This window comes from Coloeus monedula (genome assembly GCF_965178545.1).
Source record: "Coloeus monedula genome assembly, chromosome: 3".
In the NCBI taxonomy this organism is placed as follows: Eukaryota; Metazoa; Chordata; class Aves; order Passeriformes; family Corvidae; genus Coloeus; species Coloeus monedula.
Window position 1 is genome coordinate 40,594,477 of NC_138783.1, and position 15,074 is coordinate 40,609,550.

Here is a 15,074-nt window from a genome sequence, read left to right on the forward strand (position 1 = left end):
TGGCTTCCATTTTCGTCTTTGTTCTGGGTGATTTTTTGTGTTTATTTTGTTGAGTGGCTCTTGGTTGGTGGGGTTTTTTTGTGTGTATTGTTGTTTTGGTATTTCACTGGGGGGTTTTTGGGTTCTTTTTTGTCACAGTTAATATAATTTCATCAGAAAAACATGATTTATTCATATTTTTCTGTGTTTTAGTAGGGATCCTAGTTTTCATAGGAGAGGATCTGGATGGACACCTTATCAGCACAGCTTCCTGTTATGCTTGTACCTCTCTCACAGGTTATTGCCAAGCAATTGTCATTGAGCAGTCTAAGAGGAAACCAATGTGCATGCACATAACAGAGCAGAAAGTACATTTCTGTTTAAAAACTCGAGGAGCAACACCAATAAAATCTTGTTTACAGAATGAATGCACATATTTCCATAAACTTAGAAGACTGAAAACTTCCACTGAAACAATGTAATTAAAAGTTACAATGAAAAAAATGGGTTAGCATTCTTAGTGACATTTGATTAAACATGCTAGCTCGCAAAAATACACAAATGAAGGTCACATTTGCAAGTATTATAAGACCGACTACATTTTAATTAGATAGTTGAGAAATGTCAACGAGTCAGTAACTGACCAGGAGTCACTTAAAGAAAAAAAAGGAGTAAAGGAAAACAAAACATCACCCCAAGAGTCATAATCCTCTACTCTCTATTAAGTTCAAACATTACAAAGACAGTTTTCAAAGAAATTTTGGGGTTGATTCAATGAATTCGCTTTGACACTTTTCTCTGTTTAAAGAAAGAATGTATTTTGATCAAATTACTATGTACCATTGTTTGAGCTTTACTGAGCTATGTTGTGCCTTTTAAAACAAAATTATAATATGTAACAGGATAGTATTTGTGGTTTATGTTTGTACCCATGGACTGTACCCAAGGAACTTGTGCAAGCATTTGCTGTCTTGTGGTCCCCTTTCCCTTAGAGTCAGCTTTGTACTCCCACAACAGCATACATGAAATAAAGTTGAATTTAACCTGATATAGATATTAAAAATCACAGGAGTAAAATTGTTTCACATTAGCTTGGAATTCGTATATTTGGGCTTTTTCTAAAAGAAAAAAGACACCTCAGTAGTCAGTGGAAGACAGTTTCTCTATTACCTATGGCACTGTTGGTTTCCTTGTTGTCTTGAGTCTGACCAACCTGAATGAAGAGCAGCATGTGCTGGAAACAATGAGAGATGCATGAATAATTTATTGATAGAGTCATTAAAAAATTACCAAAACTATTTCATATCCTAGTTTGCTGTTGGAGATCCATTAAGAAAATGTGTAATACAAATAAAAAATAGTCTTTTTTAAAAGTGTCATGTGACTGTTAAAATTACTATAAATCTGGTAGTTCTAGTTTAAAGAAATATGAAGGCTAATCCAAATCACTTATTTTATTGTGACTGGTTTCTAGTTGCTTAATATCTCCACTTTTTGGGCCTATATCCTTCTTATCTGTGTCTTCTTGCAGCTGAAGGAACCTTTGGAAGCTTCATGCCAAATACCTAATTTATTTCTCAGAATTAGGTTAGGGAAAACATAATTTCATTGTGAAGCTCAATATACAGCAGTATTTTCATAACTACCCATAGGTCTTTGATGAAATTTCTCAAGGATTTTTAGGGTAAACTGGTAAAGTAAAAAAGCATGTTAGAGAGTAATATCTATTCTCTATCAGTTTAATTATGTACTTAAATAATGGAATATATAAATTTATTTTCCCAAATCTCAGAAGTCTAATCCAAACCAAATTAAAGGAATAATTTTACTGTAAATAGTATTCCAATAAAAATATATTCTAATTAAGCCACTGTAACTAGGAAGTTCAGAAGTCTAAATCTCTGAAGGTGAATGCTTGAATTAGGAAGTAGGTTTTGTTTTCAGGTGTGTTTTCTGCTGTAGTTTTCAGTAACGATCACAGGCTACAAACTTTCAGTAAACAAAACAAGAAATATTTCCTTATGTATAATTTATTAACCATTTCTATTTATGTTTTACAAGAGAAGCTTTACTCAGATACAGCATCCCCATGAGCATGACAGAGCAACTGGAGTCAGGGTGAAATTTCACATTGATCACTAATCCCAGCCAAACAAAGCAATTATACCACGGAAGGTCAGAAAACAGCTTACGTAACACTCTCAATTACTGCAGGACCTTTTCACCATGTAGACTGACTTTTGTATCTTTTCCTTCTCTTTCTTCCCATGGTACTTTGCATTCATGCCATCTGAGATCTTGCCAATTCTTTATTTCTTTCAAACCCTGAAACTACCACTGCAGAACTAGCGTTCCCCACTCCACTAGATAACAAAGAACTATAAAATATTTTTTTCTTTTCTTTTTAAGTGGGAGAAGAATTGCAGTCTTCTTAACTTGATGAGGCAGAACAGAAAAACTTCATTTCATGAAACTGCCTACACAAAAGATTTCAGCAAAAAGAAGTTGTCAAAACTATGTCAGTGTTGTTGAATCCTATTTACTAGTGTGGCTCATTGTGTTACATATATAAGCAAACAGGAGAGTCAAGGCCCAAAAGTGACAAATTTTACATGTTATGCCAATGTAGAGGACATCCAATTTTTAAATACTTATCGCTAGCAGAGATGGCAGAAGAGTGATCTTTTTTTGCTTCCAGCCACTTCTAAGTGTCCTCCAAAAGATCTGTTCCTTCATAGGCATTAGATGTGCTGTCTGAATCACTTTGCTCATCTCTCTCTGAATGTATTTTTAAATGTTCTTCTCACCTCCTTAACCCTTGCATTTTCAGGACAATTGATGTCAATACATCTGATTGATTTGTTCCTGCAGGTCCTGAGTTATAATTTTTAAATCTATTATAATATAATTTATTTCCTTTATATTTGGCATTATACCGGGACTGAAAGCTTGGGCACAAATCTTTATTTGTAAACATTGAAATTTTAAATGCAGCAAGAAAGACAAAAAAGGGAACATGAAAAGGCAGAAGAGGAGGTGACTAGCATATGTATGTTTTTGGAAAGGTATTTGTGCATACAGGTACTCTTGGCCTGTATGCACAAATACCTTGTTTAGCTAGCCTGTTTGATTTGCAGAGTAGTGTTGAATGGAGATGCATATTTAGCTTCAATCAGTGTTTCTGCATTGCACTTACAAAGTAAAGGAAGGCTGTGAAGGAAAGATGGTGGCTTGCCAGACACTTTTCCACTATGAAATAGAAATATAGGGTCATAGAAATAAAATTAAAAACACTGAAAACTCATGTTTCCTTAAGTAAGAAATTGAATAACCACCTGACATATATTATGGTGAAGGTGCAGGGAAATTTTCTTAGACCTCTATGCTGCTACCCAGTTCTTTTCAGAAGCTGAGTCTCTCATCAAGCCTGGGATGTTTTTGTCACTCCTTCTTTAGATAAAACTTTTCTACTTTTCTACTACTTGACTAAACATTCTTTTGCAAAGTGACAGATTTTGTCTCTGTTGAGTGTTCACTCCTTGTTGGTTTTTTTTGGATTTTTTTCCAGAATATTCAGAAGCTGTTCCTGGTGTCCCCACATCATATGCTGCTATCCTAAGAATAAAATCTGGTAGTTCATCTTTAGCCTCATTTAATTCAAAGAACAGACCACGATTAAGCAGTCCTTCATTAGGAAGTGTATCTTCACCAGGCTGGAGAGGAGCTGCACAGCATTATCACTCCCCAACAAACCTCTACCACTTTTCAGAGAACTTCAAAAATGATGGTAAGTGTAGCTCCCCCCTCTAAAACTTGGAAATATTTTTCAAAATCAATGCATTTTTGTCAGCTTGCTTCAATATTTCTCGGACATATTTTTGAATTTTATTAAACATCACAAACTGGAAATGAGCTGCTTTCCTTTAGGTTCTTCAGGATAACCTTAAAGTTACCAATTAAAACATCCTTTCTTAAAGATTACTATGCAGAATTGTTTTACACAGGTGTTGCTGCACGAAAATAACAAACCAGTGATTTGAAATTCCATTGCAGCACAATTTCATCTAGTAGCAAAATCTAAGCCACTTTTCATATATAATTTTTCTCCTTGGAATTTCTTTTTATTTAATCATGAATGCCAGTAATATAAATTAAACATGAAGAATTAATCTTATAAAACTACTTTTTCTCTAAATTATCTACTCTGTGTAGTCAACTCTGTCCTGCATGGACACATTACATGCTTGGATAGAGGTTCTGGTTTGATATGCTGTCATTTATCACTAAATGCAATAGTTCATAGTAACAATACGTATTTTCTCATGTTTGGTTACATTTAAAAAGCCACATTTCTAATAACATTTCTTTAGTGATAATATTTACCTGAACTGCAGTCAAAAAAGGTAGAAAGCCAGGAAGGAATTCGGAAGGAATTCGGAAGGAATTCGGAAGGAAGGAAGGAATTAGGAAGGAAGGAATTCGGAAGGAATTCGGAAGGAATTCGGAAGGAATTCGGAAGGAATTCGGAAGGAAGGAAGGAAGGAAGGAAGGAAGGAAGGAAGGAAGGAAGGAAGGAAGGAAGGAAGGAAGGAAGGAAGGAAGGAAGGAAGGAAGGAAGGAAGGAAGGAAGGAAGGAAGGAAGGAAGGAATTCGGAAGGAAGGGAGGAAGGAAGGAAGGAAGGAAGGAAGGAAGGAAGGAAGGAAGGAAGGAAGGAAGGAAGGAAGGAAGGAAGGAAGGAAGGAAGGAAGGAAGGAAGGAAGGAAGGAAGGAAGGAAGGAAGGAAGGAAGGAAGGAAGGAAGGAAGGAAGGAAGGAAGGAAGGAAGGAAGGAAGGAAGGAAGGAAGGAAGGAAGGAAGGAAGGAAGGAAGGAAGGAAGGAAGGAAGGAAGGAAGGAAGGAAGGAAGGAAGGAAGGAAGGAAGGAAGGAAGGAAGGAAGGAAGGAAGGAAGGAAGGAAGGAAGGAAGGAAGGAAGAAGAGGAAGGGAGGGAGGGAGGAAGGAAGAAGAGGAAGGGAGGGAGGGAGGGAGAGAGGGAGAGATTAGAAGATACATAAACATATTATTCTAAGGATGTAAAAGAGGAAAGACTTGTGATTAATAATTTGCAGTTCCCTGACATTCAGACAATATCATGAACATGATAACAGGTTACTGCTCCTCTCAGCAAAGTCTTACATTTTCCCAATGGAAAATACCTTACATGTAATGAAAGTTAATGGTGTATGCATGTTTGTGTAGAAAAATGGCTTCTGCACAACCATAAATATGTTCCCTGAATTAAGTTTGATCTAGAAAAGAAACAATTTGATCCTGTCAGCAGATAAATTCTCTTTGATAGCATTTTTGGAACTGGGGCATCTTTCTACATTTTTCCTTCCACTGCAATACTCTTTTAAGCAGTGACTAGAGTGAACTCGGTTTTTACCCCATTCACCAGACCCTGATAACTCCTCTCAGACAACCTGATATGGGCAGGTTAATGTTAAATTCCAGTATTAGAACCAGAGTCTGTTATCCTTATCTTCTACAGACTGAACAAGAAAGCAAAAAAACCAGACTATTTGAATAATATAGTACAAGAAATCCTGGGCATCTCCAGAAAGCGTGGTGAGATCATAGCTCAGGTATGATCATCATATCATAGATATGATCTATGATTTAGGTCAGCAATTATGACTCTTCTCAAAACACTGGGGCCACATTGCAGCTCTGCAATTGAGATTCATCAATTTTTCAGGAGCAGGTGAAAAACCACTGACCGGAGACAAAATTGTAAAAGGGCCTTACCTCATAAGGCCTAATGAATAGAGTATTTGACCAAGAAGAGAGGAACACCTTTCTTTTAAAGACTACAAAAAATAGTCCTAGGAGACTTATTTCACTAACAGATCTTGGGATATCCAGCTGTGTAGAAACTTGTAGAAATAGGTAAATCTGAATCACCTGAGTAATGTTTTAAATGCCCTTGATTATCTGAAGTGCCTGCATAGCACAAGCATAGGTATGAGACAGTATTTAGAAATGATCAGCATGGGACCAAACAGGATAATCTGCATCATCTAAGAGGAATAGAACACATCTGTTGTGGCACCTATATGTAGCTTATTTTCTAAACCTCTCTCAGTTCTGTTAACAACTTCATGTCTGAATACATATCTTTGATATTTAGAAACTGGGGAAAAGTGACTATTTCAATTATCTGTCATTACACTTGCTTATCTTACTAAATTTCTTGGTTTGATTTGGCCCCAAGGTATTTTTTGGGTTTTGGGGTTTTTTTCAGTTTTTACAGGTCTTGAAGTAAAGATATTCTAGTTATCATCCTATAACTGCTATGTGATGGTAGGGTTCAGTGGTCATGTTTATCATCCAGGGCTTCCCAAGTGAGGAAATGCTGCAGCAATGTGGTAATGAAACACAACTGCTTCAAGTAAGATGACATTTTTAGGAGGAGAGAAAACATGTTTTATATTATTATAATAGAGAATTTGCATAATTCAACCATCTAATATGTGGCATAAATTCAGGAGTGAAGTTTGCCATAAAAAAAAAAAAAAAAAAAAAAATGCTTTTATTGGCTGCTGAATTATACCAGTCCTCAAATGACTTCTCAAATGATTTCCCAGCAGACATGCTCAAACACCTGACACGGCTTGTAATAAAAGTTCTTTTATACTGACTTTATGCTATTTCATTTGCACTTTCAATTCAACATGTGTTCCTGATATCTTAAATTAAAAGAACTATGCTCTAGCTCACTGCTGACTTTGAACTATCTGGAATTATTTAGCGTAAACATGCAGCTAAGGCAGTGCAGTCCTTCTCTTCAAACTCTGCATCAATGTGTAAAGTCATGACTAAAAAATGGAATAGAAAGTATGAATTATTCATTAAATACTCTTGAAGAATCATAAAACTGCAAACTCTTATATTTTCTTACCGTTCCAAAAACTTTTGGAATTGCTGCAGTAAAGATAATTGAACTTAACCTTGAATAAGGACTGTCTTTGTCCTTTCATCTTTGGTTTCACGTATTTTAGAAGAAAATGAAGAACAGAGTCTGTGTCACAACTGAAAGTGTTTGAATCAATGAACCCCAAGATACACAAGATTCAAACCTAATTTTTGTAAAATGAGAATTCCTAATACCATCTGCTAGATTTAGCATTTAGCAGTCTGAATTATAGACACAAACTACTAACTTTTTTCCATTGTTAAAAATATTTGACGATTGGTTTATATGGTATCAGTTTAGATATTATAAGCTAAATTCAGAACAAATTTATTTGTTTCAGACCACAGAACAGAGAAAGTATTTTCAAGCAACAGAAAAAACTGGTATTATCTTGCTTAATAAGCAAATAAACATTTCAGGAAAAAGAAATCTGAAAATGTGAGAAAATCTGAAAATGTGAGAAAATAATTTAATCTCCTTTGCAGTATAAACTTAATAATGCATGTGCTGTACAGTGTTCCAGCATGCAGTGTACTAGAATCAATGTATATACCTTGAAGCACCTATATCAGTCTCAACTTACCTCAAAAGGAGTCTTAAAGTTTCTCAGCTTTTAAGTTGACCAAAACATAGGTTAAAAATTAATTTTTTTTAAGAAATGCATATGTTGCAAATACATACGTATGTATGTATATATATGTATGTCTCTGCTTCTATACATGGAAAATACTTATTATAAATTTCAGCCACCTTTGTTAATTTGAAAATATGTTACACAGAGATTTAATCATTGGAATATATTTTGCCTTGATGAATTTGTGAGCTTCTTTTTTATTAAATTAAAGGAAATTTTGAAAATATATCATATTTTGACATATGATAGTGATATTAAAATGAATAGTAATTTTTTATTTCTTAGGAGTAAAGGTGAAAGATTATATCATAGGACCTACTTGTAAAATAAATATTAGCACTAATGTTAATACATTATTTCAGTGTTTAAACCAAAAAAAAAAAGATAGCTTCTAGCTTTTGTTGGGAGAAAGCAATAGGTTTCCTTTTAAATCAGTGTGAATATACTTCTAAAATATTTTCTGAATATACTGAACAGGTTAAACTGTCTGGTTCCGTGATAACAAAGGTAATGGGAAGATCCTTGAGAGTCATCACCTGAAATTCATAAAATAAGCATAAGCTTTAAACCAAGAAAGTAAAGAAAAAAAATCAAAACCAAGGTTGATAGTGAGGAGTAGCATCAGGATGTGATTCACCTTTAGCAAAAAGTGTCTTTCACTTTGTAGGACCAATTTGAAATGAAACAGCTTTGGTTAATTTTAATTACTTCTTCTTATATGCAGATTTCAGCAACATATGTAGCCTTATCAATAACTCCTTCAACTTTCTTAATGTATCCTGAACATATTAATACCTAGGACTGTCAGATCATCAGGATGTGTTTTGTTCTGTGATGTTCCAAGTAGGTACTTTTCTGAGTAGGGCCCGTATGCAGAGTAGAGTCATCTGTATTTTAGGATGGAAGGTCTGTTAGTCATCCCTCATTTTATTCTGCTTTAGAAGTTCTATCATTTTACATTCCTTGTGTAGCTTTTCTTTAGAAAATTCTTCCATCTTCACATGGGTTTAAGAAGCCTTTGGAACATGGGGGCAGAAAGAAAACATTCTTCCTGGTCCTGTAAAAACTGCTTCTAAAGAGACATGAGCAGAGGAAGGGGAGAAGACCTGGAGGAATACTTCCTCCCCCCATATTCAAAGGCTGCCTGAGTATATCCCCTTACATAACTTGTCTGCTGTTTCTTCCCACCAGTAGCTCAGACTGAGAAGATGGCTCTATGACAGATTAGGCCAGTCATGTATCTTGGAGGGTACTTATTTAAGAAAACATTTATAATAACCTCATTTCTTTTCTTCTTTAGAAGTACAGCTCATAGAATTATCAGACACTGAAAATAATAGTGCCAGTGCAGCTACAATGCAGGGGTTTGAACAGAGTCATATTTCTTTCCTGCCCACCTCTGTGTTCCCAAGGTTCCAGGAATTAATTCATTTTCTCTGTGTATTAATTGACCTGGAATTTTATCAAGAATGGTGGCAAGAAAGCATTGTTGAGGAGTTACCATATTGAGGAATTACACTCTTGAGGAATTACACTATTTCAGTTGCTACAGGATTTAAAGTACAGGAAACTTTATTCTCATCTGCAGTTTGTTGTTATGATACCTGCATCGCTCAGCAAGAAGAACTAAAGAACATCTGATTTTTTTTCTTCATCAGTGATTGAGGGAGAGAAGGAAAATATGAAAGAATATCTACAGATAAGAGGGAGAAACCACACTTTGGCTACTGTCTGAGTTGCAGGACACAGATTCCAGTTTTCATTCCCATGAGATTTAAGTACTTAGTACTGAGAAGTCATATATTTTTAAGTGCAGAAGTGCTGTAAGGAGAACACTGGCACTCAAAGAATATTGGAGCACTGTTCTGAAGAATATTCAAGAATTTAAAAGAGGGATTTTTCTTATATTTTGAATTCTTTCCATATCCTTGCCTTTCTGGACAACACCAGTTTAAATGGTAAATCCTAAGAAGAGTGCTTGCCTAGGTTGAAAACAGCAACTTAAAATTGTAAGGGGACCACAAACTTGCTGTTGCACTGCTGGTTGCAGTGCACACCTGTATTCCCAAGGCTCTGTGGTAAATCACTGGTCTTAAATAAGATAGCACTTAAAGCGACCTGTTTTATGTATCTTATTTTATAGGAGCCTCCACAAGGAACAGAAATACTTCCCTTGAGAAATTATAATAGTAAATTGAAATATATGCATGCTAACATATATGTTAAATATTCATTTAATTTTATGTTCTTGCTTAATTTAGAAAGAAAAAATAAGGTGTGGAGCTCAAATCCTGTGATGCACACTCACAGAACTATCTTGTTTAAGAGCATGGGTCACAATTAGATAAAACATGGGTGCAAAGAAACCTGATGCCTTTGGATCCCTGCAGGCATCAGAAAACATACATAAGTATAAAAATGTGTGTGTGTGTGTGTGTAAATATATAGCTTATATCTCCATATGTACAAAGATATATACATTAAATATTATAAGAAAATAAGGGCAATAAGGAAAAGGTAAGGGATATTTCCCCCAAAAGACCACACACAGCAGAAGAACCTGCCAATGGTTCATGAATCAGAAAATTTTCTTTCAAGGTCACACAGAGGGGTTGGATTGCTCCCCTGTCTGTGGCTTGAGGAGAGCCTCCAGCTATCTGTGGGACCATGGTGTGTTGCAAACTGAGGCCACAGGTGCTCCCTTGTCCTAAGGTCGATGGCTTTGTCAAAAGCTGCAGAAGTCTCTGTCAGAGTGGCTTAGGGACAGGATGAGAGTGTGCCATGGTCTGGTCCTGCACCTAGCCTTGCATCTTTTTCTTTTCTTTCCAGCACTCCTAGACTGTGATATCATATTTTATCTACAGAGTCTCTCCTAGGGAGAAGACAAAATCATTAATCTTTATTAATATACACCCTATCCATATGCCTACTAATCTGCATGAAATAATACTTAAATTTAAAGCCATGATTTAGATTTGTTATCATTAATTAATTCTTGGTTTTTCTAAACTCCAGCTTGATATGAGTTCTGCTTATTTGCACCTACATTCATTAGTATTTTCTTTTGTGCAATGCAAGAAGCAGGTAACCAAATTATAAGAAACAATCCATACGATGGATTTGTATCAATATTTTCCCTTCATAAAATAAATTTTGCCAGCTGAATCCATTGCCCCTCTGGCATTTTAAGCTGCACTTCTCAAAATTTATTACTGGAGTTATTTTAACTTCAATAATATAAGTACATATCAGAAATCACTTATTGTGATTGGTTTGTTTGTGGTTTGTTTTTTTTTTTAATAATGCAGATATTTGGTCCAGAACATATATTTCTGTCAATAAACCCAAGCAAAACAATGTACCTAAACAGCAATCCACAATCCTTTGTACAGTCCTACAAGTGGGTCTAATAAACTGGGAAATCATGGGAAAGAGAAACTACTAATTGCAGCTGCTGCTATTTGCTGACTTTACAAATTTGCAGGCTAATTATTTGAATTTATTTCAGCAGAAACATACACACCTGAAAATAAAGGTATTTTCAAAATCTGCATTTGAATAGTAGTGTAAAAAGACAACAAAATGTATAGTAAGTGCGTAGTCACTAAAAAGAAAGGTTGAAAAGCATAATGGGGTCTTAAGTCATCATTTTACTGCATGATAAGAGAGTTGAGAAACCCCAAATGTAAGAATTTAAAGACATGGAAATTTGCATCTCAAAACTAGCATACTTTGACCTGTCTCCCACCTTTCATATCCTTTTTCAGATGTCCAGCCTTTCTTTTCTCTACCAAGACTCAGAGCCCTATGTACCTTTTCTTGTCTACCCAAATTTTATGAGGCTGTTAGCTTTGTGATAAAGGTTGCAGTTCCCAAAACTGTGAAACCATAACACGTGGTTGAAGTTGTGTGGAGTTGGTAAAACAATGCAATAAATAATTTTTAAGTCAGTGACTTAAAAATGGTGTACCTTTTTTACCTCAAGCTGCTGTTGGTAGGACAAATACAGCAGGATGATATAAACTTCTTAATGTGTTGTCCTGTCCTCAGTAAGAACTGGAGGATGTCTATCACATGAACATATGAAACCCTAAAACCGACAGAGGAAACCCTGCTTCATTGAAAGTAGCAGGGCAATGTCACTATCTCTCTGCACACAAATCTTTAGGCTAGTGCTTTAGAGATGATGAGCACTGTGCATTTAAATCATCCAAGAGTCTGAAGTAAGTCTAAAATTATTAAAATTCCACAGACTTCTGGTGCACAGTGAGAACTTTAGTTATTCAGACCAACACGGTCAGGAATGCTCTTCTTGTGACCTTTTACTTTTCTGGAGGCTTACACTTCTCACTTCATAATATGAATGGATTGGAATCATAGATATGTTCTATGGGTCTATCCAGCTTTTCTAGTTCAGAAATGTAAACTCTTGTCAAGATGCAGGTACATGCCAAAATTAGAGAAGGCAGTGGAGGAAGATGAAATGTCAGATTTAGTTATATATTATTTAATAATAGACACCATTTACTGCCATTAATTTTCCAAGTGATTTTTCTTAGCAACTCCTTGACATAAAGGGGAAAATTGTGTTTTACTTTTCTGTGACATAAGCTGCTGCAAGCAGTAGGAAAATTTTTGTTTATCTTGCTCTCTCTAAGCAGAGTTAATTCCTCTTAAGTCTCTTGAGCTTCTCACTAGACTGTAGGCCAAAACATGTCTAATGAGAAAGCCTTTCTTAGGCATAACAAACATTTAAATCATACTATGTGCTTTATTCTTCACTTATTAATGTTTCTTATATTTCTTCTTTATCTTTTTTATTTTCTTTTAATAATTGTTTTTTAATGCAGCATTTGAAGTAATGGAATATGAACCTCGGGAAAGCAAATACAATTATGCATACTTTAATCTCACGTTACAAAATCTATAACACATTTACATTTCTTCAGCTTTCCTAAATTGTAGCACTTCTTTTATTCACAGAAAGTGTTGATTATGGGCCAGTGTTTGTACAAGAGCCAGATGATATGATTTTTCCGACTGATTCTGAGGAAAAGAAAGTGTCTCTGAATTGTCAAGCACGTGGAAATCCTACTCCCACATACAGGTACCTGTTTTAGAACTTTATTTTTTTAAGTTTTCAGAATATTAGCCACTGCAATCCTACTCTGAAAATCAATGTATTTTGGTGTGAAACAACAGAAACAGCTCTGTGACGCTAATGTTTTTCCTGATTGAATGTTTTTTTTTCTGATTCTGAATAAGCAAGAAGTGGCAGTGATTAAAAGAAAAGCAATATTTTAAGTTTCAAATTATGTGCTCTCTGCATCATTTCTATCCATGTGGAGAGATTCCTTTTGTCCAGTTAATTGACTGCGACAACTGACAAAAACAAAATATTTAATTGTTTGGTTTTTTTTTTTATTTCGAAGCATCTATAAAGCTACAAATTACTATCCCAATATATAGGGAAAGCAGCAAAGTATAGGTACATTAAATGACATGACTTTGCACTACAAGATACTATAGTTGAGCCAAATCTGGTGTTTTTTCAGGCACAAGTCTACCATTTTATTCCCGTGCAACTATCACCTGTTGCTTATTTTTCCATACAGACTTGTATGCCACAGTTATCTATTATTCAGACCTGTGATGACATACCTGTGAGCCTCAGAGTGCAGTTTATTGATGGTGCACACTTACAGGTGGTAACAGTATGTTGCAGTCACCTTACCCATTTGCTGTATCTGCCTCTGCTCATATTTTATGCAAATTACAAGTGATGTAAGAGGGCTCGGGGAGCATATGGTTGGTTACTTTTTCCATATACTTTTAATCTTTCCTCATGGAGTCATTCTGCAATTAAAAAGGGAACATAAAGACTCTTACTGTGTTTTGTCATAGGTGGCAACCATCAATTCTCCATTTTGTCTTTTGCCTTTTACCCTTATTTGACTCTTGGATTCTTCAGAATTCTGGTTGAATTTTCCTTAGAATTATTTGTATCACAACACTTGCATTTCTATAACTTGAAGAAATTCAGAATCAGTATCACCCATAGACACCCCCACCACAACAGTACTCAATCTGCCTCTTTGCAATATATGGACTCATTAAGTGGATCTGACACGTGACACGACCTCTCCAAACAGCACAGGCATGACTAATACATGTAACATGGGATTAGAAATGAATATCCAGAAATTCTTCAAACCAGAACAGCATTAATTCCTCACTATGTGGTACAGAAGCTATCTTGCTTGCTTCTTTACTGACATTCCTTGTGTAATTTCTGTTACTTACTGGTGATTTCTTAATAAAAAAAAGAAAAAAAAGTCTATTAGCTCCACACATTGTAAAAGTGCTGTCATTCCATTAAACATAGAGTGTGACCATGGGGAAAAGGCACAAATTCCCCCCCAAAGGAGGAGAGTCCTACATTCAGGTCTCCCAGACATCATTATTCTTGTAGAAATTTTGGCTATGGAGAACCTATGCCAGCTCCTTTCTTTCTTCGTCCAAACTTTTTTTGTGTTTTCCCAGCAGAATGCAATCAACAAATACAGAATTTCAGCATATTTTAGAGGGTGACTACAAAGAGGATGGGGGTCTCTTGTCACAAGGAGCCACATGGAGAAGGCAAGAGGCAACATGGTTTCATACTCCTCAGTAATCAGTGAAGGTTTTCAAGATGCAAATGAACAAGATGCTTGATTATCTCATCTAGGCTCCATTTTCCATATAAGACTGGAGCAAATGATCGTTTATCATCCGTTCCAACCTGGGCTGGTTTATGATTTTGTGATACCTATTTCTTCAGTTCTCCAGAGATTAATTGGTTTCAGCGGCCTCATAAAGAAACTTTCCTGACTGTTGCTCATGCAAGGAGAGATTTAACCTGAAAGGCCTAATTCAAACAGCACAGTTTAACTTCTCCTTCTATTGCTGCCACTTGGCTGCACAGCATTTACAATGCACACTACCATTCAAGGGAGGGAAAAGAGGTAAAAATTACTCTCTGAGGAAGATACTATTCTTCAGGACAAATGTAGAGGGAATTTATTCTCAAAAGATCTACAGATTTACAACATTTTATATATGCCACTGCCCAGCCACACTACCAAAAAACCTGTCCAGCTGGACTGGACAATAGAAATCTTTATTTACTTGTGCTCTGAGGCCTTTGCTGCTAAGAATTATTTTCAGCCAAAACCAAAGCACAGTAAAACTTTATTTAAAGTTACATTATTTAAAGTTACATTATTTAAAGTTATATTAAAAGAACATTTAAAGCAGTCAAAAATATCAGTGTTTCCTCTGCCTTTTAAATTAATTTCTTTAGTCTGTGTAATTCGTGACACAGTGTTCATAACCTGTTTACAAATTCTCTTTTTTTCATGGACATTACTTTGTTTTAACAAAATGGGTAATGCTCACATAATTTCAGATGTTGTTCTTCCTTTCAAAGTGCTTTATTTCCCCTTGTCCAAGCTCTACCCTGAAATAA

The 15,074-nt window shown here is 35.5% G+C and overlaps 1 protein-coding gene across 2 annotated transcripts in view; it reads left to right on the forward strand.

Annotated features, from left to right (window-relative positions):
- CNTN5 (contactin 5) overlaps nucleotides 1-15,074 on the forward strand; it is a gene marked incomplete at both ends in the record, with an annotated part of 320,395 nt that overhangs the window by 79,423 nt on the left and 225,898 nt on the right. Inside the window, 2 exons of one of the 2 annotated variants that reach the window (XM_082279212.1) lie at nucleotides 3,548-3,766; nucleotides 12,551-12,674. In XM_082279212.1, the coding sequence (XP_082135338.1) occupies nucleotides 3,548-3,766; nucleotides 12,551-12,674 (343 nt within the window). The remainder of the gene's footprint in view (nucleotides 1-3,547; nucleotides 3,767-12,550; nucleotides 12,675-15,074) is intronic. The other variant, XM_082279213.1, reaches the window with a different exon arrangement.